General features: G+C 45.8%; 1 protein-coding gene across 2 annotated transcripts in view; it reads right to left on the minus strand.

Annotated features, from left to right (window-relative positions):
• The window catches only part of LOC146863010 (ADP-ribosyl cyclase/cyclic ADP-ribose hydrolase 1-like), a 515,922-nt gene that overhangs the window by 41,818 nt on the left and 450,144 nt on the right, over positions 1 to 23,960 (minus strand). Inside the window, exon 6 of one of the 2 annotated variants that reach the window (XM_085642393.1) lies at positions 7,789 to 7,881. The exons of the other annotated variant lie outside the window; for it this stretch is intronic. Within the exon in view, the coding sequence (XP_085498519.1) occupies positions 7,789 to 7,881 (93 nt within the window). The remainder of the gene's footprint in view (positions 1 to 7,788; positions 7,882 to 23,960) is intronic. 2 annotated transcript variants of the gene reach the window in all.

Consider the following 23,960-nt stretch of genomic DNA (forward strand, 5'->3'; position numbering starts at 1 on the left):
CATTATTGTAAATTGTCTTGTGGCAGAGACAGAGTGCCTTAAAGAAACATCTGTTCAAAACTGGATGCCAATGGAGTTTGGCCAACTATATGAAAAAAGAGGTACACCTTCTTAGTCTCTGAATACTGTCTCCTGTATTTTGGAGTATTTCCAATCTTAGCAAGACAAACAGTAAAGAATCGCAATAAGCTAATTTTGGACAAGATGGGAGAATGAGTTACATCTTTTCTAGAAACAGATGGCAAGGGAGGGAGAGTTTTTCTGATACTATTTAGAAGGCAAAAGCAAGTGATACAGATCGACTTAATGTGTCCCATAAGGACAAATTGGCACTAATCGTCACTCCCAGATCCTTAGCTTGATGCGAGGGGGAGGGCAAATGTGCCAGTGTCTCTGGGCACTAGTCTTTTGTCCAGGTCGCAGCGGATGCAAGTTCAATTACTTCTGTTTACCCACTCTTCAGTGGTGGAGAGTTTGGCTTTATCCATCCAGAGATTTCATTGAGACAGTTTCTATAGTTGGCCGCGGACACTGGTGAACTGTTGTCTAGCCTGACGATTAGCTGTGTGTCATGGGCATATGCATAGATTGAAATGCTGAATCAAACAATGAGACGTGCAAGAGGAGCCACTCTACAGGTTAAACTGAGTGGGGTTCAATATAGAACCGTGAAGCACCGCAGTGAGAATAACTTTGGAAAAAGATCTGTAGTTAGCTAGTGTCACCATTTGAGTCAGGTCTTGCAAAAAGAGGAGAACGATTTGTGGGCTTCCCCCAAAATCAGAGCTGATGCTGGATGGTGAAGTAAGGTGGAGTGAGATATAATATCAAAAGCCACTGACAGATCTATTAAAATGAGGGCCACCACTCCAGCTACATCCATGATGCTCCTAATATTATCCATTACTTTAGCCAGTAACGTTTTGGTACATAGGCCTTTACAAAAACCCGACTGTATATTATAAAAGAGCTTAGAGTTTCCAAAAAAATGCATCAACTGTTTATTAAAAAAAGTTTTAGACAGCTTGGCAAACTGTGTTAGAGCCAAGTCCCTCCATTGCAAGCAAGGTATCTACTCCAAGTCTACAACATAGAAGTCAAAATATGGCTACCAATCTTGGCCATCCCTTGTTGGGCCAGCTTCAGAACTCTGCTAGGGTATGGCGCTCAGGAATCTCTATGATAGTACCAACTGGCAAAAACCAACAAGCAGATGAGGGGGCACTGTGCTGTGCCTGGAGCTATGTCGATGACACATACACAGATGAACTATATACATCTGGCCACTCCCTTAAGATACATAACCATAGACAGTTGTTATGCTTCCACTCATGGACTCAAGGACTCTTTTCTATTGTGTGTTTAAATGCCATCAGTCTTAAGATTTGCATGTGTTTCCTGCGCTACCAGCTCTTCATCTGCTTGCCTTCTTTCCATGGCACATTACCCCTAAAGATGAGCCAGTGTATTTGTGTACTACCTATATCCAGCCCTTCCCATATACTGTGACCTTGAAATAAGGATTCTGTCTTGTTGGCAATATTTCCAGTTTCCAGATCATGCATGTCATCCTCCTATCCCACTCAGGCAATGATCCAGGTTCACAGATTGTGCTACTTAATGGGACTCTGTGCTCTCTATCTTCTTCTGATAGTACTGAAACTGGTTGTATGCCAGATTCTATTTTGCTTTATTGGGATTTCTTTTGTAAAGTGCTGCATGCTAACTTGCGGTAACCTCATAGTGCTTGGAGTAAATCGAGAATAATTATGGAAGTAGAGGAACATTCAACCTGCCAGCAAAAGATTGAATCTGCTGTGTCTGGCCCTCATCCATGGTTGTCAGGGTACAATTCTAAAACCAAGAGGAAGATTCAATGAAGTGCAGCTAAGACTAGAGTATCGAAGGCTACGGGCGTTTAGAGGGCATGACAAGCAGGACAACAACATCAAGTGATAGTTGACCAACTAAACGTTATGGTAGAAAGACTGGGCTACTCATAAGATAAGTAGAAAAAGTGGGTTTTGATAGATATCCTGAAAATGAGAACGTTGTTTTCTAGTCTACTCTAAATATTTCCATAGGAAGGACTCCTGTCCATGAAAGGTTTTCTCTACAAAATGTATCATTGCATATTGGTTGTACGGACCTGAGACCTGTGTGTAGAGTGTACGGATTAAACAGCTTGGCTAGGTAGGCCAACCAATGACAATGTCCCACTTTGTTGATATGTCAAAGAGTTTTGAATTTCAGTCTTTCTAATGGTAGCCATTATTTTTAATGGCAATCAATGGAGGGATTTCAAGGCCTGTATGTTGCAATCATGCTAATTTATGCCAAATAGCAACTGAGAAGCCTCATTCTTGACTCCCATAAATTTGTGACAAATATTCATTTGTTAGATCTGAGTAGAGGCTGTTTAGTAAACAAGTCTGCACATAACCAATCGACAAACCACGGCAATTTCTTGAAGAAGTGAAGGAATGGCAAAACTCTTCACAGTAAATGTTTAAGTGGTAGGCAACTGATTTGTAATAATTTGTGCTTTGAATAAGAGATCCTGGCCAAACAGCAAACCCTGGCTACTGACTTTTTCCACTGGGGGGCATGACTGGAAGAGTGGCCAATATATCAGGCCAAGTCAAGGGAACGGAATAGGATTAACATGGCAGGGACAGTTTTTCTGCACCTGCACCTCAGTTTTTCTGCAATTCAGATAGGCAACTAAAAATGTATGTCAGGTTCTCATCTCCGTCTTTCAATTTGAGATGACAACGTGCAATTGGAACCAATGCTGTGGAAATCCAGAATGACAGATGTATCAGTAACTAGGGGGCGTAGAAAACCAAGCCCATTAAGAGTTGAACCCTGAGGTCTACTAACCAGGGAACCAGTAATTCTGAGTCCAGTTTCTAACCTTTTCTCTAAAGGGTGGGCTTGCATAGAATTGTCTATGTCTCCGTTTCTCATGTCGTCACAGACTTTTACAGAGTGATTTTGGCTTTGTCAGGAACTGAAATCTCCATGTGAAAGTAAAGAGATTTGTGGTGTTTTGTGGATTTCACAATTCTGATTGGATTACCAATTGCTGTTGCTGGCCCCATCAGAATTAAGATGCCACTAATAATGAAGGCCAACATGTATTAAGGTAATCAATCAATCAATCAATCAGGGGTTTGTAAAGCACACTACTCACCAGTTAGGGTCTCAAGGTGCTGGAGGGGTGCATATCCATTGGGGTGATCTGAAGATCCAGGTCTTGAGGTCTTTCCTGAACTGGAGCAGTGTAGGGCTTTGCTAAAGGTGGAGAGGGAGGTCGTTCCAGGTCTTGGCTTCAAGGTAGGAGAAGGACTTCCTCTAGAAGTGTGTGATGGTGGCCAGGGAGAGGTTGACTGAACAGAGTTTTCTATTGGGGCGTGGAAAGAGAGATGGTTGTGGAGGTACCAACCTTTGAGTGGACATTTTTATCCTTATTGACTTCTAGTCTCTGTGATTGAGCATTTTAATCAAGCTGAAGTTTAGGATCAGTTATGTTGCTGCCCATTTAGAAATTAACTAGTGAACAGTGTTCCCTGAAAGTTACAGTAGATGCAAGCATGAAAAGTATTGAACATCCTCTGACTTAGGCTATAAAAAGTCTATGTTTGCAGATGATGAGAAAATATACACAGTGTATATTTACTCACATGAAGTAAGCCACCTCTTGTGAATGTCAAAAGTAAAATTGGTTTTACACTTGTAAAAAGGTGGTTTGCACATGTAAACTACATTTATATGGAAAATAGGCTCTAACATAATTTCCTACATTACTGACCAATTGGGACCCCGAGTACATACCTCCACTGAGATAGCAGAAGCATTTGCAGTGTACTCCTGCCAGCTATATACATCGCCACTCGCGACCGGACCGAGAACAGGCCAAACCACTTCTTACTGAAATATCTCTCCCACAACGTATGAGATCTCAACGGGAAGACCTACATGCCCATCTAATGGCAGATGAAATAGGGGATGCGATACAAGACATGATAATGGGTGAGTCCCCAACCCAATGGCTTTCCTCTTGAATATTACTGTAAATTTCAGGGCATCATTACCTCACATCTACTTAAGCTATGCACAGAAGTGGCCGGATAGGGCTTTTCCCCACCTGAATTAGACTTGGCTATCAAAGTAGTACTTCCCAAACTAGGACAACCAGCAGATAAATGTGTCACTTACCTTCCTATTTCCCTGATCAATACTGACATAAAAATCTTTGCTAAAGCACTAGCAGATTGAGTACAAAGAGTCCTGGCTACTCTCATACACCCTGACCAATGTGGTTTTATGCCTCATTGTTGCATTTAACGTGTCAACACTGCCATCACCCGGGCTGAAGATATACCCCACTCCTTTGCAATCTTACTTGTAGATTTCGAAAATGTCTTTGGCACAGTTGACTGGTCCCACTCAGCACAAGCCCTCCAATACATAAGATTTTGGCCTAAATACCTCAGATATCTCAAACTCCTATATTGAGAGCCCTTAGCACAAGTCCTCATAAAAGGGATGCTCTTGAGCACCTTCCCGTTCAGGTGGGGACCAGACAAGGATGCCCACTGTCCCTTTTCCTCTTTGCCCTTGCCATTCAGTCTTTGGCCAGAATAATTTGTTGTGATGCATAGGTGCAGGGCTGAAACTTGGGAGGATTGCAGGAGTACAGGATTGCTCTTTTCACAGATGATGTGCTCCTCTTTCTCTCTAAATCCCGAGGCCTCTGGGCAGGTTGTGGAAATCGTGGAGGTGTATGAGGAGGCGAATGAGACACATTTCTCTTTATTCTCATAAAGCGAGAGACTGAAACTACCATCTGGCAGACAAATATTCCTATTTGTCACCTGAGCTTTAAGTATTTAGGGATGCACCTATCTGCAATGCCAGACCTTATCGGCAATCTCGACCTCCTTCCTTTCCTGCATAGAACCAAAGTAGACCACCATAATTGGTACAAACTCCTGTTAAACATACTGGGAAGAGCAGCCCTTGTGAAAATGAAGGTGATCCCACGTTTTCTATATGTATTGCAGAATTTTCCATTTTACATCCTTAACTACTGGTTCACCGGGGTGGCAGCACTGATCCGCTCTTTCCTTTGGAAGGGCAGAAGCCCGGGTATAGCTCTGGATAATTGTCATCAATTGGTTTCTGATGACGGGCTGGCGGCGGCAGATATTAAGATCTATTAGAACATTGGAATGGTGGAAGCTCCATTGAAAACAATGGAGTAGCTCCGGGCTTATAATGGCTGGTATAAGCCCCTCGCGCTCCCTAAAGCCTTTGTTTAATTTATTAGAGCATTCTGCCCTCTAGTGGCAGAATGTTCTAATAGCCTTTTAGCCCTTCGTAGCTGGGCTATACCAGCTATTAAAGTCCCGCTGCCTTGTTAAAGTCCCTCGCCTTCGGCTCGGGCCTTTAACGCTGCAGCGGGCCTTTAATAGCCGGTATAGCCCACAACGGCGGGCTATAAAGCTATATTACTGGGCTTCTCAACTCCTGGTTATTAATGATTGGCTGACTGGGGGCTGAATTGATCCAGCATCCCAACTAGGAATGAATCTTTTGGGATTTGTTAATGTAATGAGTTTTTTGTATATCAACCCATCCCATCTCATACTCTAGAGATCACAAGGACAGAGTTCTTGGCCTGGCGAGCAGCAAATAGATTCAGGAGGAAAAATTGGCACAACAAACCCTCTTATGGAATGACCACTGGCTGAGATAGACTGCCTGGCTGGAGGGCTTCGAGAAGTGGGACAAAATAGGGATTTCTACTCTGGGAGACATCTGGAGTGGCTGACGCATGAAATCATTTCAAAATATGCAACCCCACTTTCAACTATTGCACACTCAATTTCACAAATAGTTACAATTTCGACATGCGTTAGCAAGCTATCAAACACAGCTCGGCCACTTAGCAGAATTTAGCCCGATAGAGGTCAAGTTTCTCAGCTTTACCGCTCACTGGTCTGTAATTGCCCCCAAAGCATTTGAGTCTTAGACATAAGTGGGAACGATGTCTAGGTACCGTAGAGAACACAGAATGGTGGGAGGAATGTATGTCGCCTAGAGAAATCGCAAATTTCTTCCTGACTGGGGTTGATTAATTTACAGTATTTGCATATATGACATACATCTGCCACAGTGTGTTTGGCATGTTGGCATATTCAACGAACCTAAATGCGCACAGTGTATGCAATCTGAGGCAGGCTTCTTTCACATGGTGTGGCAGTGACCAAACATTGCTAACTACTGGAAGTGAATCGCCAACACCCTCATGCAGGTGCTGGAGAGAACGGATGAATTGTCAACCAAACTGGCTCTACTGCGCCTCTTGGAGGACCTGGGTAGTACTCGGGGGGACTATGTGCTTGTAAGTATGGCAACAATCATTGCTAAAAGGCACATTACTTGCAAATGGAACTCCCCCAACCTGCCCACACTATCCGAATGGACAGCAGAGATGGACTGCTGCGGTAAGCAAGACAATGCAAAATATATAGCAGGAGGCTGGCATAGAAACATCAAGGGATATGGGAAGATGGAGGGGAATTTACTGACCGACGAATATCTCAGGTACTATACTTTGTAATGCTGCGGGTTTCTCAGAGTGTATATGAATCTGAGAGTGTGGAACGGATGCATTGTTCTAAAGTTGTATTGATGTACATGTTTCTATCAAAACCAATAAAATGCGACTATATATTAAAAAAAAAATTAACACCGCTTTACCTAGTTTTTATATGAGTAGCGAATTTCTGAAGCCATGTTTTTTATAGCTCAGGTCTAGGAACAGTGACACAAATAATGCCCTTTTTATTTACCAGGAAGGAAAGACTAGGGGCCAGATGTACGAACCGCCAATTAGCGAGTCGCAAATTGCATCGCATTTGCGACTTACAATTTGCAACTTGCTAATTGGAATGCACAACAGTGTCTCAAACACTGTTTCTGATTCTTAATGGGGTCACAAATTGCATGCCTCATTAATACTAACGACCCTGGGGACCCCTCCCCTTTTGCGAGTGGTTTACCACCTACTTGAAGTAGGTGGTAAACTGCAAGTGTTTTGCGGCCCCAAATGCGGCCACTAAACATTAGTACATAGCATGTGGACTCGCTATTAGGAAGGGACGCCCCTCCCTAATAGCGAGAGTCGCAAATGCTATTTTGCTAGTCAGTGACTCGCAAAAGAGCATTTGTACATGCTATTGCCCTTTTTTGCGGCCGCAAACGGGAGGTTGGTCCATCGGACCGTCAACCTCATAATAAGAACCTTATGTAGACTGATTTAGGGGAAAAGAGTTTAAAATAAGTGCATCATAAGAAGTTGAGGATATGGATTCATAACCTCATTTGGAGGATTTGTTGTTGCTCTCTGTTCAATGCAAGAGGAATGAACCATATACATCGTTTTGGGGTTTTCAGTTATGGTCACTTGCAACTGTCATGAAGTATTGAACTGCAATTTTTTCGGTCTGTAGATAATACCAGATTGTCCTTCTGGTATTCTATAGGTTTTGTGAAAAACGATGCTGAATCAAAATTAATTATTTTTGTTTTATTGTATGTCGTCAAGGCACCCATCATACAATAAAGATTTTATGAATAAAGGAAGGGCCATGCAGAGATCAAGCTGGTGCAAATAATTTGGGGCGATGGCGACTTTGAACGCACTGTGGGTTTAATAGTAGGAATACTAATATTGAGGAGCTTTTCGGTACAAATAATGTAAATTGATAATAATACCTGTCAGGACCATCGATGTTATCCATAACCCAGATCTGTACTTCCGTTATTTTCAGTGGGTCTAAATTAGGAACCTCAACACTCCAAAATATGCTGCAAATATAAGAAATATATATGTAAGTAATCCAATGTTTTGGATAAGGAAACAAAACTTGCTTTTCTAAATGCAGATACATTGTATGGTTCAGTAATTAAATTATACATCAAGCTACTTTTGGGACAATTAAATTAGACATAACACAGATAAAAATTCAAATCATACTTCACTAGTTTGAACTGTAATCACAGGAAGTGATGTGCTTGTCATCGATTGCAGCATTTATTGCTGGATTTTAAAAAATTTCTCTGGGGGATTTTTTACACCCAGGTAAGATTTTTGGAAACAGGTTGACTTTCTCACACGCCAAAGTCATCACATTGATCTTTCACATCACACGATGGACTCTTGCTGTACCTCTGTTCCAGTACAGTAACTTGTCTGCCAGCCCTTTGTGGACATTTCCCTTGTCTGTCATACGGTTGCACGCTCGTCATCTAAAATCTTTCCTGTTAGCAGCTTCACTAACCTCAGGTGATCAGTAAGAAAAACGCAAAGTTGGTGTGAAGGCTCCTCCACAATGGCAGAAGAGCGTCGCCCCACTGGCTCAGAGCCAGCAGCTGTAAAATAAAACAATATTCTATAATCGTCTTATTTTTCAGCAGCTGGTTCAACCAGAGTGTGTAGGGAGGGGCGGGCCGGGGCCATGGGAGGGGGAGGATGACTGGTTTGTGCACTTCTAAGTTTGCATGTGTTGTGTTGGCCGGCTGTCTCAGTCCGGCCAAACACACATATACACTCAGGTTTCTCCAACGCGGCTGTATTGAAAAGCCGGGTTGGAGAAACAGCACAGACTCGCTGTCCTGAGCAGAGTGTCAAACCAACCAGCTTAGGCCAATCCTCGTGCTGCTCTCATAGCAAGAGAGCAGCATGGAGATTGCACAAGGAGTCTTTGATCCTGTCCTAGTGTCTGTTGGGACCAGGAAGTAGAACACAACGAGGTGTGACGCGGGAGGCGGTCGGCAGCTTAGGTAAGTCTTCTGTTTTAATAAAATTATTATTAAACCTCAGCCGCTCCCTCTCCTGCACTCCCCACCCCCATGCTCCACCCTCGCACCCCCTCCACTCGCCCACCACTTTTTCTATGTGGCGACCACCAGTGGAAACATCTTTCTCTAATGCTATTAACCCTCATAATCTAAGCTATTGTCTCTGAGACTGTTGGCCAAAGCTGTTGCAAGATACAACAAGTATTTACAATGCAACGGTCTCGGCATTGTTAAAGTTAGAGCTATTGGCATTGCTCATGACATTATTATTGTTTATGTTTTTGTTTTTAAAACATTTAAAGAAACGGCATTGTTATTTACAATGTCAATAGCTTAATCACCGCTGCAAGATGCAGCGATCGAAATCGTCGGGGGCGCAACAATCATTCAAGGGAGTCGCCATGAAAACCACCGCCTTTCTCCGAGGTCAAGCAGAAATGCCTCGGAGAAACGCAGTGTCGTTTTCGGAATCGGGGGCGTGTTTTACTTTCTCTCCTCTTGCCATTGGCTGAAATATTTACATTCCAGAGGACAGAAAGAATCGAAAAAACACGCCCCCGAATCCAAAAAGGACGGGGTTTGGTTGGAGAGACAAACCTCTTCTCCAATGGCTGACCAGCATTTAAGAGGCCAGCCAATGGAGAAGAGGTAAAAAAAAGGGGCGGGTTAAATCCCCACTCCTAAACATTAAATCTCGGGGCGAGACTGCGCAAGCGCAGCCTTCGAGCCGAGACCTAAAAATCTCGGAGCGAGACTGCGCAAGCGCAACCTTCGAGCCGAGACCTAAAAACCATTCGTAAAGCCAACAGGTCCCAAAGGCGAGACCTTTTGGGTTTGCCAATGCTTGTTTTCTATGGCATACAGATTATCGTTTTGAAAAGGCTTTGGCTGCTATACTTGACTGCTAAATGCTATATTTTAAACATGCCTTAGACAAGATTTAGGTTGGAGAGTCCCGATCATCATCTTTGAAGCCAAAAATATCTTCATTTGGGTGGTCTCACGCCTGAAATTGCCTCTCTTTCAATATAAGTAAAAGGGAAAAATATAGAGGCAGCCGCGGTCGGTAGTAGGAGTAACCGCAGGGCGATGACGTGGGGAGGAGGAGGGGCAGGGTGGGGGGTAGTAAACTATGGATTACGGAGATTTACAGGTAAGTTAACATATAAATTAATAAAAACGAATTTCGTTGCGTGCATTGCATCGCATTTGGGGATGCAGTGCACGCAACGAAATTCGTTTTATTAATTTATATGTTAACTTACCTGTAAACCTCCGTAATCCATAGTTTACTACCCCCACCCTGCCCAGCCCTCTCCCCACGTCACCGCCCTGCAGTTACTCCTACTACCGACCACGGCTGTATAGAGTCCTGATTACTTTTAAAATTCTCCCACTTTACTTTTCTAAAAATGTTGGCATTGACGATTTTTGCTTGCTCATGTTCTTCCATGGCTTTTGGTGACGCTTTTTGCATATGGCTGCGCTCTAAGTATACTTCCTCCGTACAGCTTCTAAGATGGCGGCCTGCTGTGTGGTTCCATCGCATTCCGGTGACGTCGTATCCGTAGCAGCATGGCAGCCTCCACCGGCACAGCGGCGCCGCTTTCTCTACGAGTGCTAGCGGAATGCCGAGTATCCAAAGCCCGGGCATGCGAGCTGCGATTGCCTCATGGGAAGGTACCTACGCCGGTTTTTATGCCCGTAGGCACACAGGGCACCATGAAAGGAGTCACGGCGCATCCGTTGCGGGCGCTTGGATGTTGCATCTGCCTCGGGAATGAGTACCATCTGGGCATGCGCCCGGTAAGTGAGTGAGCCTCTTCCAAAATTGACAGTGGTGAGAGGTAGTTATGAATAAAACTACAGCAGACGAATAACTGAGGAATGCATTTTTAGTACGAAACCACAATAAATGTATATTAAGTTTAGATGCGGTTTCAGCAGTAGTGTGTAAAAATAAAATAAAAGACTTATTTCCGCCTGTTAAAAAGACGAGTTCGGACAAAAATTGTAACTAGCCTTCATAATAGAATGATCAGTGGTATTGATTTCAATTGATTTTAGTTTTATGAGAACAAATCGTGAACACTTACGGGCACTAATAGTATGTTAGGAACAAGAGAGCGACTTATTACTAAAAAAAGAACCACCAAACCAGACAGAAAAATAACAATGAATGTTATTCCGTGAGTCAGTACTGATACTTGTGGCATAAGAGATTTCACTATTCCTCTGGTCACAGGTATGGATGCCTCCAAATTATCTGTTGAAAATCAATGGCCATAGTTTAAGCTAGGCACCGCTTATCAAATTGTTTAGCTCTAAGGAGAAAGTAACAAGCACACCACTGCCTTTCTCCGAGGTGAAGCAGAAATGCCTCGGAGAAACGCAGCGGCGGTTTCGGATTCGGGGGCGTGTTTTCTTTTTCTCTCCTCTTGCCATTGGCTGGAGGAGAGAAAAACACGCCCAGCGAAAAGTATCGAAAAAAAACCAGCCAGCCAATGGAGAAGAGGTAAAAAAAAAGGGGCGGGTTAAAGCCCCACTCCTAAACATTAAATCTCGGGGCGAGACCTAAAAAGAGTCTAAATCTGAGCTGAGCTCATTCAATAGAAGGCTTCTGGACTGGAAGCATGCGGTTTACGGTGATCTCTGAAGCAACATTGGCCTTACCAGCTCTTGCTTAGGCAGTACTCATTCTTTTAGCAGGTCACCAGACATTGTGTCTACTCACACTGTACAACCTGATAGAACAAGGCTTTGTCACACTACAAGCGAAAAAAAACATTTTATATGCACAACTGGATGTTGTAGTTCATTTTCAATAAGTTGTCTCATACATGATTTCAGTCTTAGTGTTATATCCTGGCAACTGGTTCCACTTTTGGATTCTAGAGTGTTGAAATTCCAGGACGCTTGAGAAGCTGGCAGTTACTAATCAGCTGGCATGTGATCGGGGTCATTGTATGCTGCCTAATTAACTTCTTAGGGCCAGATGTATGAAGAAAACGTTTTGCAATTCCATAATTGCGAATCCCTGTGATTCGCAACTAGGAAATCATAAAAAGGCATGTATGAAAGTGTTTTGAACACTTTCTGCGATTCCCAGTGGGTCGTAAATGACCTCCCTCATGAATATTAATGAGGTTCGCAATTTGAGACTCATCAGGAATCACAAAAAATAACAGGTATGGTGGCTTGCAGAGGTCAGCAGACCACCATGTCTGTGATTGCTTATATATAAAGCAATCTTTTTCTTTTTGTAAAGCAGCCCGTTTTCCTTAAAGGAAGTCTGAAGGGGTACTAATGTCTTTTGTGAAGAAAAAGTATATAATTGAAAGCACAGGGGGAGTCAAGAAGTGGGTATTACATCTGTTAGTTGGCAGTTTCTTCAGGAGAAGGGTGGTGACAGTAGAGTCTGCTGGATCTGTTGGAAGCGATCCGCCCCTTATCTGCGAGATCATTGCATAGCGAAACTGTGCTGAAAGGTAGTTAAAAATACAAACTAGAATGCCGACTTGGTGTAGGAGAACAGGTGGAGTATTGTGAGGCTAGAGCGCCAACCTCCCTCAGCCGCGCTGTGCTTTGAAAGTCGCGTTCACAGCTGTGGAAGGATATAAATAACAAAGTGCTTGTTGTTGGAGCCACGCCGAAGCCCATGGCTGTTCTGGGTGTTAATCCTAAAGAATCCAAATGAATTGCATCCACAGCGGTACGGTACTGTGTATTTGAAACTTGCCCCAGTGTTGGGGAAATATAGGGTGGAGAAACTGAGTGTGCGTGCTAATACTTGATATTTCCATTGTTATCTTCCACATTTATTTTCAGAAGCTTTATGTTGGCGTATAGTCTTTTTTTGTGCTGGAATAGGATTTAAGGGAACTGTAGAGCTGACTTGATAGTAAAGTGTAACTATCAATATTGAAGAGGTTAGAGCGGAGGTGAGTGAACACTATTGTGAAGTGTTGTTCATTCATGGTAACACAATCAATGCCAGCACTTCCAGTCTTTTTATAATATGCAGGGCTTCCATGTATGGAATGGGAAGACTGAGAGGAAACGTTTGAAACCTATTTGGAGGCTATAGGGGAAGATATTTTTGTTGCTAAAAGATAATTGAACAACGGTCCCTATCATGGGGGGATGATTTAACCACAAAACTGTAATCAGTGTTGGGTATATATTTGTCCCAATGGGACTTATTACATTTAATTTACTTATTCAATAAACATGAAAGAACATACAATAATATAGGGTGAGCAACAAGTGAAGGGGTTGTGGAAATCCAAAGATTTCCAGATCCCAGGTATGTAGTGATATAGTGACTTTTCAAATGATATAAAAAAATTCAGTAGTCACGATAAGGAGAACACATCTTGTACTCCACAACATTCAAGGATTAGAAATCAGAGTTACAGTGTAGTTGTCGACGACGTTTCAATCCCCAACAATGGTTATGGGATCATCATCAGGACAGGGCAATCAAGAATGCCTGAGAGATAGCCTTAATAAGGCTAGGGGTTAGGGTAAGGAGAGAGGGAAATCGAAGAGGAAAAACAGGGAGGGAGGGGAAAAAAAGGGGGATGGAGGTTAAGGAAGGCTCTGGAGTTTGTCCATATTCCAAAGATGAGAACTAAGAGTAGTAGGGAGTGAGAGAGGCAGTTTGCGATCTATCACCACGTACGTGCAAACTTATATAACAAGTACCGAAGTTGTAATCATGTGGCGGTGGTAGCATGCCGTTGCCTGCCTATATAATTGTCATGCATTGCGTGATGGGGGTTCCTACTAGCTGTGGGCTCAGTCTACTGCATTGCATGATAGTGGTTTCCTGCTAAGTGTGGGTGCAATCTACTATGAGGGGAGCTAACTTACTGTGTGTATATTTTGAAGACCATAAATCAGGTACAACAAGGGGACGAATTCCCGCATGTCCCGGATGGTGAACAAGGTCCCAGTAGATGGGGGCAATGCCCCTGCCGGTGGACCTCTGTCTACAAGGAGATGGGATGAGAAGTTGCTGAAAAGTGGAGGGGATGCAATTTACACAATGAAGGGAAGTTCTGCCTATACCACTTTAGATACGAGCACGCGGTACAGTGGGGGCTTACCTGCCTCCGATGGCAATGGGTGGAGGGGTAGTTCTAGGGCCTGGAGAAATATAACGTGGCATATTGCTACCTCCAGCATGGTCCACGGGCAGGGGTATTGCCCCCATCTACTGGTATTGTGTTTCGATTTAGATGCCCGTACATAGGTTCCCCTGAATCATGTCCTTATATAGGCACAATTCGCATTGCCTTTATTTAGGCATAGAATCCCAGTCCTTATTTAGGCATTAGCCATGCTGTCCAAATACAGGCATGGTCACCTACATCCGTCCATCCCACGTCACAACGAGTTCTTAGAAACTAGAACCTTAAGCCATCGGCACTTTCCCTAGCTCGGATTTTTGATTTCTCCAAGAACCCATCTATTATGCATAAACTACTAGTCCTTAGGGGTTCATCTATGACGTCTTCCTCTGCTCGACTTTACGTCAATGCTAGCATTCCTAAGCACCTTCCAGGTATAAATATACCTTCCCTTACCATGGCAAACCACGGCACGGCTCGGCAAAACTTGACTGCACGGTTCTAGTGACCTCTGAGTTAGCTGGCACACACAAGTAATTAAGCTTAATGTACTCGATAGGAGCATACTGACCTTAGTCCTATTGAAAAACTATAGTGTATATTATTCCAATCCGCAGAGCTTATAAGGGAAATAGGAACTACACTACATGGCGTCCAACGTTTGGTAAGGCACTAATTTAACGCTAGATACTGAAGTAACTCAGTTGTGCTTTTCTCAGGGACCCCTACTGATAATACTCTATAAGACGTCTGGAGTGGGTAGGGATAAAATCCGCCATAGCTGAGTAGGACGAGAATCCTATGTATTAGCTGTTTGGTTTGTTCAACGTTGAAGGATACAGTGTTTCAAAATATTGTGCACCTTATCTTTGTTTCCTTGAAACTTGTTCTGCATATTTCCCAAAAAAAACAATGTCCCAAAACGGGGATAATGATACCGTGACCGGTGAGGTTGCGACTAACAAAGTCGTAACAGCTTTAGTCTTACAGGTTTAAATGAAACCGATGTGGGTATTATACACATCCCACCAAATTTAAGGAGAGCCATCACTCTAAAACATTTAAAACATGGCCTAACACCAAGAGGTGTTAGAGCAGTTTTTGTGATAGAGGCACATGAATCTTTTCAGACAGAGGTATTCTATTCATGGATAGTATTCCCAGAATCAAATCCAGTAACAAAAGATTTCACTTCTATAAAGAAGATGAACCACCTGATGAATATATTACTTTCGAGGACGTTGAAATTCCACTCACATACCAGGAACATAATCTCTGGTTTAAAGGCGCCCTAAAACATTACAATCACATTACCAGGCTCGGTCCACTAGGTTGACCAGGAGCAACATGGCCGATTTTAACCGGCTACACATCTCATCCTGATATCGAAGAGATGTCAGACGATGAATTACTCACTCAACTAAAGGAGTTAATAAAAATTTACAGACAATTAGTACAATATGTCATGCGGTCTTTAACAGTTCAACCACCAATAACCATTCCAAATCAAACCCCTCATCAGGGGAATACACAAAGGATTACTCCACAGACTTTACACGCAGTCATGGGTAAAATGCCCACAAAACGTGAACAAATTGCATTCTTGATAGCTCAAAAAATTACTCACATCGAAGCATGGGGCACAGTCTTTGCTGCCATCTATACTAAAACACATGGCGTTCCGTCTATTGCGGTAATACCCGATGTCCTGAAACAAATTGAAACAAATTCAAATTCAAAATGAATACGGGGCAGAGCCTGCTCTGAAGTTAGGTATGAAATTACTAAAAAACTTCGACCAGGTCCTAACAATAATATTATCTAGTATTAAAGGGGAGGCAGCAGCAGGGGCGATCCGCCAACGATTAAGGGAATTTGATGTAACAGAACATCAACAAGAACTTCCCAGAATAATAGAAAAATCCTATGAAGAATTAGGCAGAGACAGTTTAGGTGGAGAACCAGTTAAACCACAACTGTCTGAAGGTCCTGGGAAGAACTAAATTAAACACAATCCTACATCTTCTAAAAAGAAGTGGGAAAACAACAAACAACTTTCAAAAGAGAAACGTTCTCAATCCCGAGGTAGGTCTCCTCAAAAGGAGCCCTCTGAAAGGAGGTATAACCTCAGGAATATGGATAATTTGAGAAAACCTGACAGGTATCAAGATACTGATACATGTTCCTCTAGTACCTTTCAGACATCTTCACAGACATCCGAAAGAAGAGGACGGTCAGATCACAAAGAAGAACGCGTGAAGTCCAGAGACGATCAACACGTTCAGAAAAACAAACCAAAACCTCAATTCACTAAGAAAAAGGTAGCAGGTCTGAAGATCAGACCTGCCGAGAATTCTGAGAACACAACTCAAGAACGGAGAATGGGCTCAGACAATGCTGGACAGTGCAGCAGAAGTAACAATAGCTCGCCAGGACCTGAAGGAACATCTGGAGATAGTGGACTTGAATTAGTACATCACAGTTGAGACTGTTGACACCAGGGTTAGTTCTCCACAAAAGTTATATGAAATAACACTCCGAATGGAGGGAGACATACCAAGAAAAGTGAAATCACTCTTTTGGGAAAAACGTTCAAGGGGTTATGACATACTTCTAGCAGAACAAGACTGGCCACCAAAATTTGTCAGGGAGTGTCCACATGGCAAAAACATCATTATGCCAGCCTTCTCCAACCATGTTCCTATAGATTTGAAATATACTTATGCTAGGAAATGGGCAGTTGCCTAGGCCCCAGCATTATGCAAAAATCATGTAGGATGGGATGATGACTCACCTCACCTTAAAATCCAATTAAAATGTCAACCTACTGCACAAAGACAGTGCCCAATTAAGCAAGAAGCCAAAAAACAGGTCAGGGAGATCATATATCAACTTGAATGCCAAGGGGTGATTGAAACATGTACCTCATTGATGAACAATCCTTTGTTTCCTATTTCCAAACCAGACAATACATATCGTCTAGTTTTGGATTACCGACACCTGAACACTTGTTCTAAAACATTTGCTGTGCAAAATGCACACTGTACAGCATTAATGAATAATATTGTGCGTAAAACATATAAAACCACATTAGACATTTCAAATGGTTTCTGTTGTCAAAACATAGCACCTGAAAGTAGGTACTTGACAGCTTTCTAAATTATGGGGACTCAGCGTCACTTTTGTCGACTCTCACAAGGGTTCAAGAACAGCCCAGGGTTATTCTCAGCAACAGTAACAGAGTTAATACAAATTAAGATGACGAGGCATTGTCATATGTCGATGATATCTATCTGACAGACGAGGACCTGGATAGGCACTTGAACATTATACTGGGCCTTGCCTCTGAGGGCTACAAATTCAATCTTACAAAATCAAGAATTGCCCATCTCAATGTCCTTTTCCTAGGATATGAGCTTTTAAGTGAAGGCAAAAGCCTGACAGCTAACGTTTTAGAAAAGTGTGCGCTGCTCCAACCTCCAAAAATGCTGAAAAATGTACAGTCGATTCAAGGTTTCCTGAATTTTGGAAGAACTTACATTCTAAATTACGCACAAAGGGTTAAACCTCTTGTTAGACCTGTCAGCCCTTTGGGTGGTCCCTCCTCATTATTATTTATTTTGTCCCACTTCTGCCTCAAACCCTGTTATAATTTTTCCTTTTTGGGAACCACCAGACTTTTTAGTGTTGATGCAGGGTCAGGGAGCCATTTTCCCTACCCCTGGAACTTCTGTCTGAGGGCCTGAGACACAAAATGGTGGCCACCCATTGTCACCTGTGACATCACCAGAACCCACCGGAGGTTTCTAGAACCTTCTGTAACATTCTAGAACCCTGTGACAGTGGGAGGCAGTTTAGAATGTTGGGAGGCCATCTCAGAGTGGCAGTTGGCAACTGACTGGAGAAGAGAGAGGACAGAGATAGAAGGAGGTCGGAGTAAGGCAGCAGGGGTGGAAACCAGTGCTTGGAGTGGGGTCCAGAAACCCACCCTTGATGCTAGTCCCTACTGACCAATCCCAGCCTAAAGCCCTGTGTGGGACCAAGACCAAAAGAACCATCTTAAGGAACTGAACATTTGAAACAGGCCTTAAAAAGGAAGAACAGCAAGTTCCTGACCTGTTCAGTGGTGTCCTCCTGGAATCCTGACGTCGAGAAGCCTGGAGACCTGGGGCCTGAGGTAGAGAAGCGGCGCTGACAGAAGGCAGACGTCGTACCCGGAGCCACCCGAGGTCGAGTGCGGGCGCCGACGGAGGTCGTGGAGAGGCGCCGGAGGTCAAGTGGAGATTCACCCGAGGTCGGAGTGAGGGCGCCGACGGAGGTCGTGGAGAGGCACCGGAGGTCGAGTGGAGATTCACCCGAGGTCGAGGTGAGGGCGCCGACGGAGGTCGTGGAGAGGCGCCGGAGGTCGAGTGGAGATTCCCCCGAGGTCGGGGTGAGGCGTCGACGGGGGAGTGAAGTCCGCCCACCGGAGTCGCCCGAAACTGAGGTGAAGCGCGCCGGAGGTCGGGAGTGGAGATCGCACTCCGGAGACACCCGGAAGCGGGGAGGTCGTGTCCCTGCGACGCCGGAAGACAACATCGAGTCGAGACCGCCCAGCGACATCGAGTCGAGACCGCCCAGCGACATAGAGTTGAGACCGCCCAGCGACATCGAGCCGGAGCCGCCTCACGACATCGACACAGCGCCGAGCGGAGCCGATCATCGTGAAAAGGGCAGTAAGTGGTAGAGGGGGCGTCTGAGGCCCCGTGGAGCCCTAAAAGACCATTCTAGGGGCTAGAGGGGTGTTAGAACCAGCCTGGGAGTGCCAGGGGTGAACTGAGACTGGTGCAGTGACATCTGTGAGGGGCTGTGTAGTTTGGAGGGCCAGATCTTTAGGTTACCCTGGTTCTGCCTCAGCTTAGGCCCCAGCCTTGACCAATCTAGGTGGGACACCCCCATGCCATCCAAATGACCACATGCTGTGTATGAGCAAAGTAAGACCAAGTTACCTCATGAAAGTGATCTGATCTATACTGTCATTGATTGCTTTTCCTTATTTATTGAAGGTGCTTTATTTATTGTCTTCCACTAATTTATTCCTGCACTGTATTTATTGTCTGACTGTATTTATTTGCCATCTGTATTTATTGCACATCTATTTATTCCTTGCTTAATGATGACCTGAACCTATTTATTGAAATTCCAAAGTAGCATTATTTATTTGGCCTGCTCTTTTGTAGAAAAATCCTATTGTATTGTATTTATGTGATGAAACCTGCAACTAAGAGAAAATAAGATAAAGACATATATATTTTCAACTTGACTTGCATAATTTTTACAGTGTAGTGTCGTTTTTGGAACGGATGAACTCATGGTTATTGTGAGGGTGTGACGTACGCTTAACACGGTGCCTGACCCCCAACCACTTGAGCCAAGCTACCACTGTGCTGGGAACCTGGTGACTGCTAACCCGGTTGCCCGGTTTCCAATATAAAATTGGTGTTCAGTGGTGGGATAGAGCTGTGCTTGCGTCTACTCGACAATAACTGTGGGTAGTCCATAGGCCTACACCGGGAGTTTTCTCCAAGCGGACTTCCTAATTTTGAGTTTTGTTTTTTCCAAATTTACTTCTGCTGGTGGGAGGAGGTATTACAAAAGGTACCCCCCTGCATAGCTTCTGTAAGCAACTGTCTTCTATCCTGAGTGGGAAAAATGGAGTTTGTGTTGGAGGATGTGGAAACTTACACTGTGGCCCAACTCAAAGAGTTTTGTGAGAGAGAGGGGGTGTATTGTCCCCCAGGTGCAAGGAAGGGTGAGCTCCAAACCAGCTTGAGGGCTTCGGGGGAGGCACGACGAGAAAGTAAGGCTGAACAGAAGGACAGGGATGGAGAGACTGACTACGAGGGGGCTGGTTTGTACCAACCTGAGGTGGGGAACCTAGTATAGGGGCCCAGAACACTTTCAAGGAAGGGCAGCAGTGTCTCTAGTGGCGGCTTATCAGAAGCAGTATTAACTGACCGGAGGGAGAAAAGACGGCTCACATGGGAGTTGGCGAAGCTGGAGAAAGAAAAGGAGGAACAGAGGATGGCTCACGAGTTGAGGCTCAAGGAGATAGATCTCCAGATCCTACGGGTCGGGGCACACACTGTTCCTAATGGTGGCAGCGAAGAAAGAGAAATCACCAGGGAACCCAAACCCTATCTGCCAAAAGACATAGTAGCCAGCTATAGTGCGGGAGATGATATCGCCAAGTGGCTAGCAGCCTATGAGGTCTCGTTAAGAGCCCATGGGGTTCCAGAGAAATATTGGGGAGGGGGATTGTATAAATACATGCCTCCAGCTGGCAGGGATACATTATTGGCCCTAGAGCAGGATGAGCAGACCCACTACCCCACCATGAAAGTGGCGCTCGTGAGGAAGTTTGGACTAACACCCGAGAAGTACAGACAGAAGTTCCGGGGTAGCCACAAACTGGGCACACAGAATTGGGTGGATTTCCTGGACTATGCAAAGAAGGCATTAGAGGGTTGGATACAGGGCAGTGAGGTGAGGGACTACAAGGGGTTGTTTGATTTGATGTTGAAGGAACACCTGCTTGAAAAATGTTTCTCTGACCTGCGTCAACACCTGGTGGATAGCAAGGTGACCAATCCCCGGAGGCTTGCTGAGGAGGCGGACATTTGGGCTAGTACCCGGGTGTCCACGAGGGGGACTGGAGGGGACTCTCAAAAGACCGGACAGGGTGCCCCCCAGAAGAAAGAGGGAGGGGAAAAGAAAACGGAGTTCTCTAAAGGCCCCCAAAATAGTTTCCAAGGGAAGGGAACAGGATTCACCCCTAGGGCTAACCCACCCAGAAACCCTAATCCTGGCCAGAGTCAGCAGCCAAGGGTTGTCCATTGCTACGAGTGCGGTGGTGTCGGACACTATAAGGGAGATGTGAAGTGCCCGAAAAGACCACCCCCTCCCATCGGAGGAAAGGCCCCCAGAGTAGCTAGTGTAGTGCTTGGGGAGGAGATGCCTTTAGATAAGGGAAGGGAGTGGGCGGGTGTCACTTTAGTGTCCCTGGGAGAACAGGAGATGGTTCCTAAGATCCAGGTGCCCGCAAATACCACAAAGTATGGGCAGTGGGTCACCATCAACGGCCAAAGAGGGGAGGCTCTGAGAGACACAGGAGCCAGTATGACTATGGTACGTAGTCAACTGGTGTCTCCAGAGCAGGTGATTCCCAATGTACTCCACCCTGCCGCGATGGCTGACGGCAGAATGGGTCACTATCCGGTGGCCGAGGTTCCATTTGAATGGGAAGGGGTTGCAGGTTTACTTCGAGTTGCCGTAAGCCCTGCCGTGCCAGTCGATTGTCTGCTGGGGAATGACATGGAGCATAATGCTTGGAAGGAGGTGGAATACCGGACTCATGCTGAGATGCTGGGTACACCTGACTGGGCCTGTGTCAGCACAGGGCCTGCGACTACCCGGAGGGGGAGTTCGTTTAGGTGGGAGCCTGGAACAAAGGCACCGCCGGCTGCCGACCAAGGGAAGAACCGAGGGCAGGAGGAGCCTGCCTCGGCATCCGCGCCCCGTGTGACGGATAGGCCACCGGAGGTGGTGGACCAGGAGTCCGCGGAGGGGGATGTTACCGAACTGGAGAACCTACCCATCCCGGCCGAGTGGCACGTGGAGGGAGGGCCGACCAGGGAGGAATTCTGCAAGGGCCAGAAGGAGTGTCCTACCCTTGAGGGACTGAGGCGACAGGCCGAAGCCCAGGCAGCAGGGAACGTTGAGGGGAACTACAATATTTACTGGGAGGATGGCCTCCTCTACAGTGAACCCAAGGCACCCATGCATGGATCGTCACGGGCCTTGGTTGTCCCTCAACGTTATCGAGCCTTCCTCTTGGAATTGGCTCATGAGATCCCCTTGGCAGGACACCTGGGGCAACACAAGACCTTTGCCCGGCTTGTCCCACACTTTTATTGGCCTCAAATGAAAGTGTCGTCCGACACCTATTGCCGGACGTGTGTGTCTTGTCAAGCCAGTGGGAAAACAGGGGTGAAGCTGAAAGCTCCCCTGGAACCACTTCCTGTCGTTAGCACCCCCTTTGAAAGGGTGGGCATCGACATTGTGGGTCCGTTAGATCCGCCTACTACAGCTGGTCACAGGTTTATCCTGGTTCTGGTTGATCATGCCACACGGTACCCAGAGGCTATACCTCTGAGGACCATTACGGCACCTGTTGTGGCCAGGGCCCTGATGGGAATCTTTACCCGAGTGGGTTTTCCCAAGGAAGTTGTGTCCGACAGGGGGACCAACTTCATGTCAGCATATATGCGGGCGATGTGGAAGGAGTGTGGAGTGACCTACCGGTTCACCACTCCTTACCACCCCCAGACCAATGGTCTGGTGGAGAGGTTCAATAAAACCTTGAAAGGCATGATCAGAAGTCTGCCTGAAAGCCTGCGGAGGAAATGGGACGTCCTCCTACCCTGTCTATTGTTTTCTTACAGGGAAGTGCCACAGAAGGGAGTGGGCTTCAGCCCCTTCGAGCTTCTGTATGGGCACCCTGTGCGTGGACCTCTCAGCCTGATGAGAGACGGATGGGAAAGAACTCCCAGAAAGCTTCCCCAGGATGTGGTGAGCTACATGCTGGCCTTCCGGAGCCAAATGGCTAAGTTGTGGAAGCAAGCTTCTGACAACTTGGAAGCCAGCCAAGCAGTAATGAAGGCGTGGTATGACCACAATGCTCACCCGGTGGAATTGGAGCCTGGCCAGAAGGTGTGGGTGATCGAACCAGGAGAGCTTAGCGCCCTCCAGGATCGCTGGTCAGGACCCTTTGAGGTGTTGGAGAAGAAGGGTAAGGCTACCTACTTGGTGGATCTGAAGACCCCTCGCCAGCCCCTACGGGTGCTCCATGCCAACCGCCGCAAACCCCACCATGAGAGGCCCGAAGTCATATTGCTGATGGTGACTGACAGAGCAGAGGACGTGGAAAGCGAGCCTCTCCCCGACTTATTTGCGTCTCAAGAGAAGGATGGGTTGGTGGAGGGAGTGATTCTCTCCCCGTCCCTAACTCCTGAACAGCAGGAGGACTGCCGCCAGGTCCTGGGGCAGTACTCTTCGTTGTTCTCCCTTGTTCCGGGTAGGACTCACCTGTGCGTCCATGACGTGGACACAGGAGACAGCCCACCTGTGAAGTCAAAGATCTACCGGATGACAGACAAGGTGAAGGCCAGCATTCACAGTGAAGTCACTAAGATGCTGGAGCTAGGAGTGATTGAACCTTCTAGCAGCCCCTGGTCCAGTCCGGTGGTATTAGTACCAAAAGCTGCACCACCGGGAGCCCAACCGGAACTGAGGTTCTGTGTGGACTACCGGGGGACTGAACTTAGTAACCAAGACTGATGCTCATCCGATTCCAAGAGCGGATGAATTGATTGACCGGCTGGGAGCTGCCCAATATCTGAGTACCTTTGACCTTACTTCCGGGTACTGGCAGATCTCTCTGACTGATGGAGCTAAGGAAAGGTCAGCCTTCTCCACGCCGAAGGGCCACTACCAGTTCTGCGTGATGCCCTTTGGGCTCAAGAACGTACCTGCCACGTTTCAGCGTCTGGTGAACCAGATCCTCACTGGAATGGAGAGTTTCTCTGCTGCTTATCTGGACGACATTGCCATCTTCAGTAACAGCTGGGAGGATCACTTGCGTCACCTGCAAGCTGTTCTCCAGGCCCTGAAACACGCTGGTTTAACGATCAAGGCCAGTAAATGCCAGATCGGGCAGGGGTCGGTAGTGTACCTTGGACACTTGGTGGGTAGGGGAGCGGTGCAACCCCTCCAGGCGAAAAGCGAGGCTATCATGGCCTGGGAACCCCCCAAGACTCAGACTGAGGTCCGAGCTTTTCTGGGCCTCACCGGATATTACCGCCGCTTCGTGAAGGGGTATGGGACCATTGTGGCCCCCCTCATGGAGCTTAC

Source organism: Triturus cristatus, chromosome 2_2 (assembly GCF_964204655.1).
Source record: "Triturus cristatus chromosome 2_2, aTriCri1.1, whole genome shotgun sequence".
NCBI classification, from domain to species: Eukaryota; Metazoa; Chordata; class Amphibia; order Caudata; family Salamandridae; genus Triturus; species Triturus cristatus.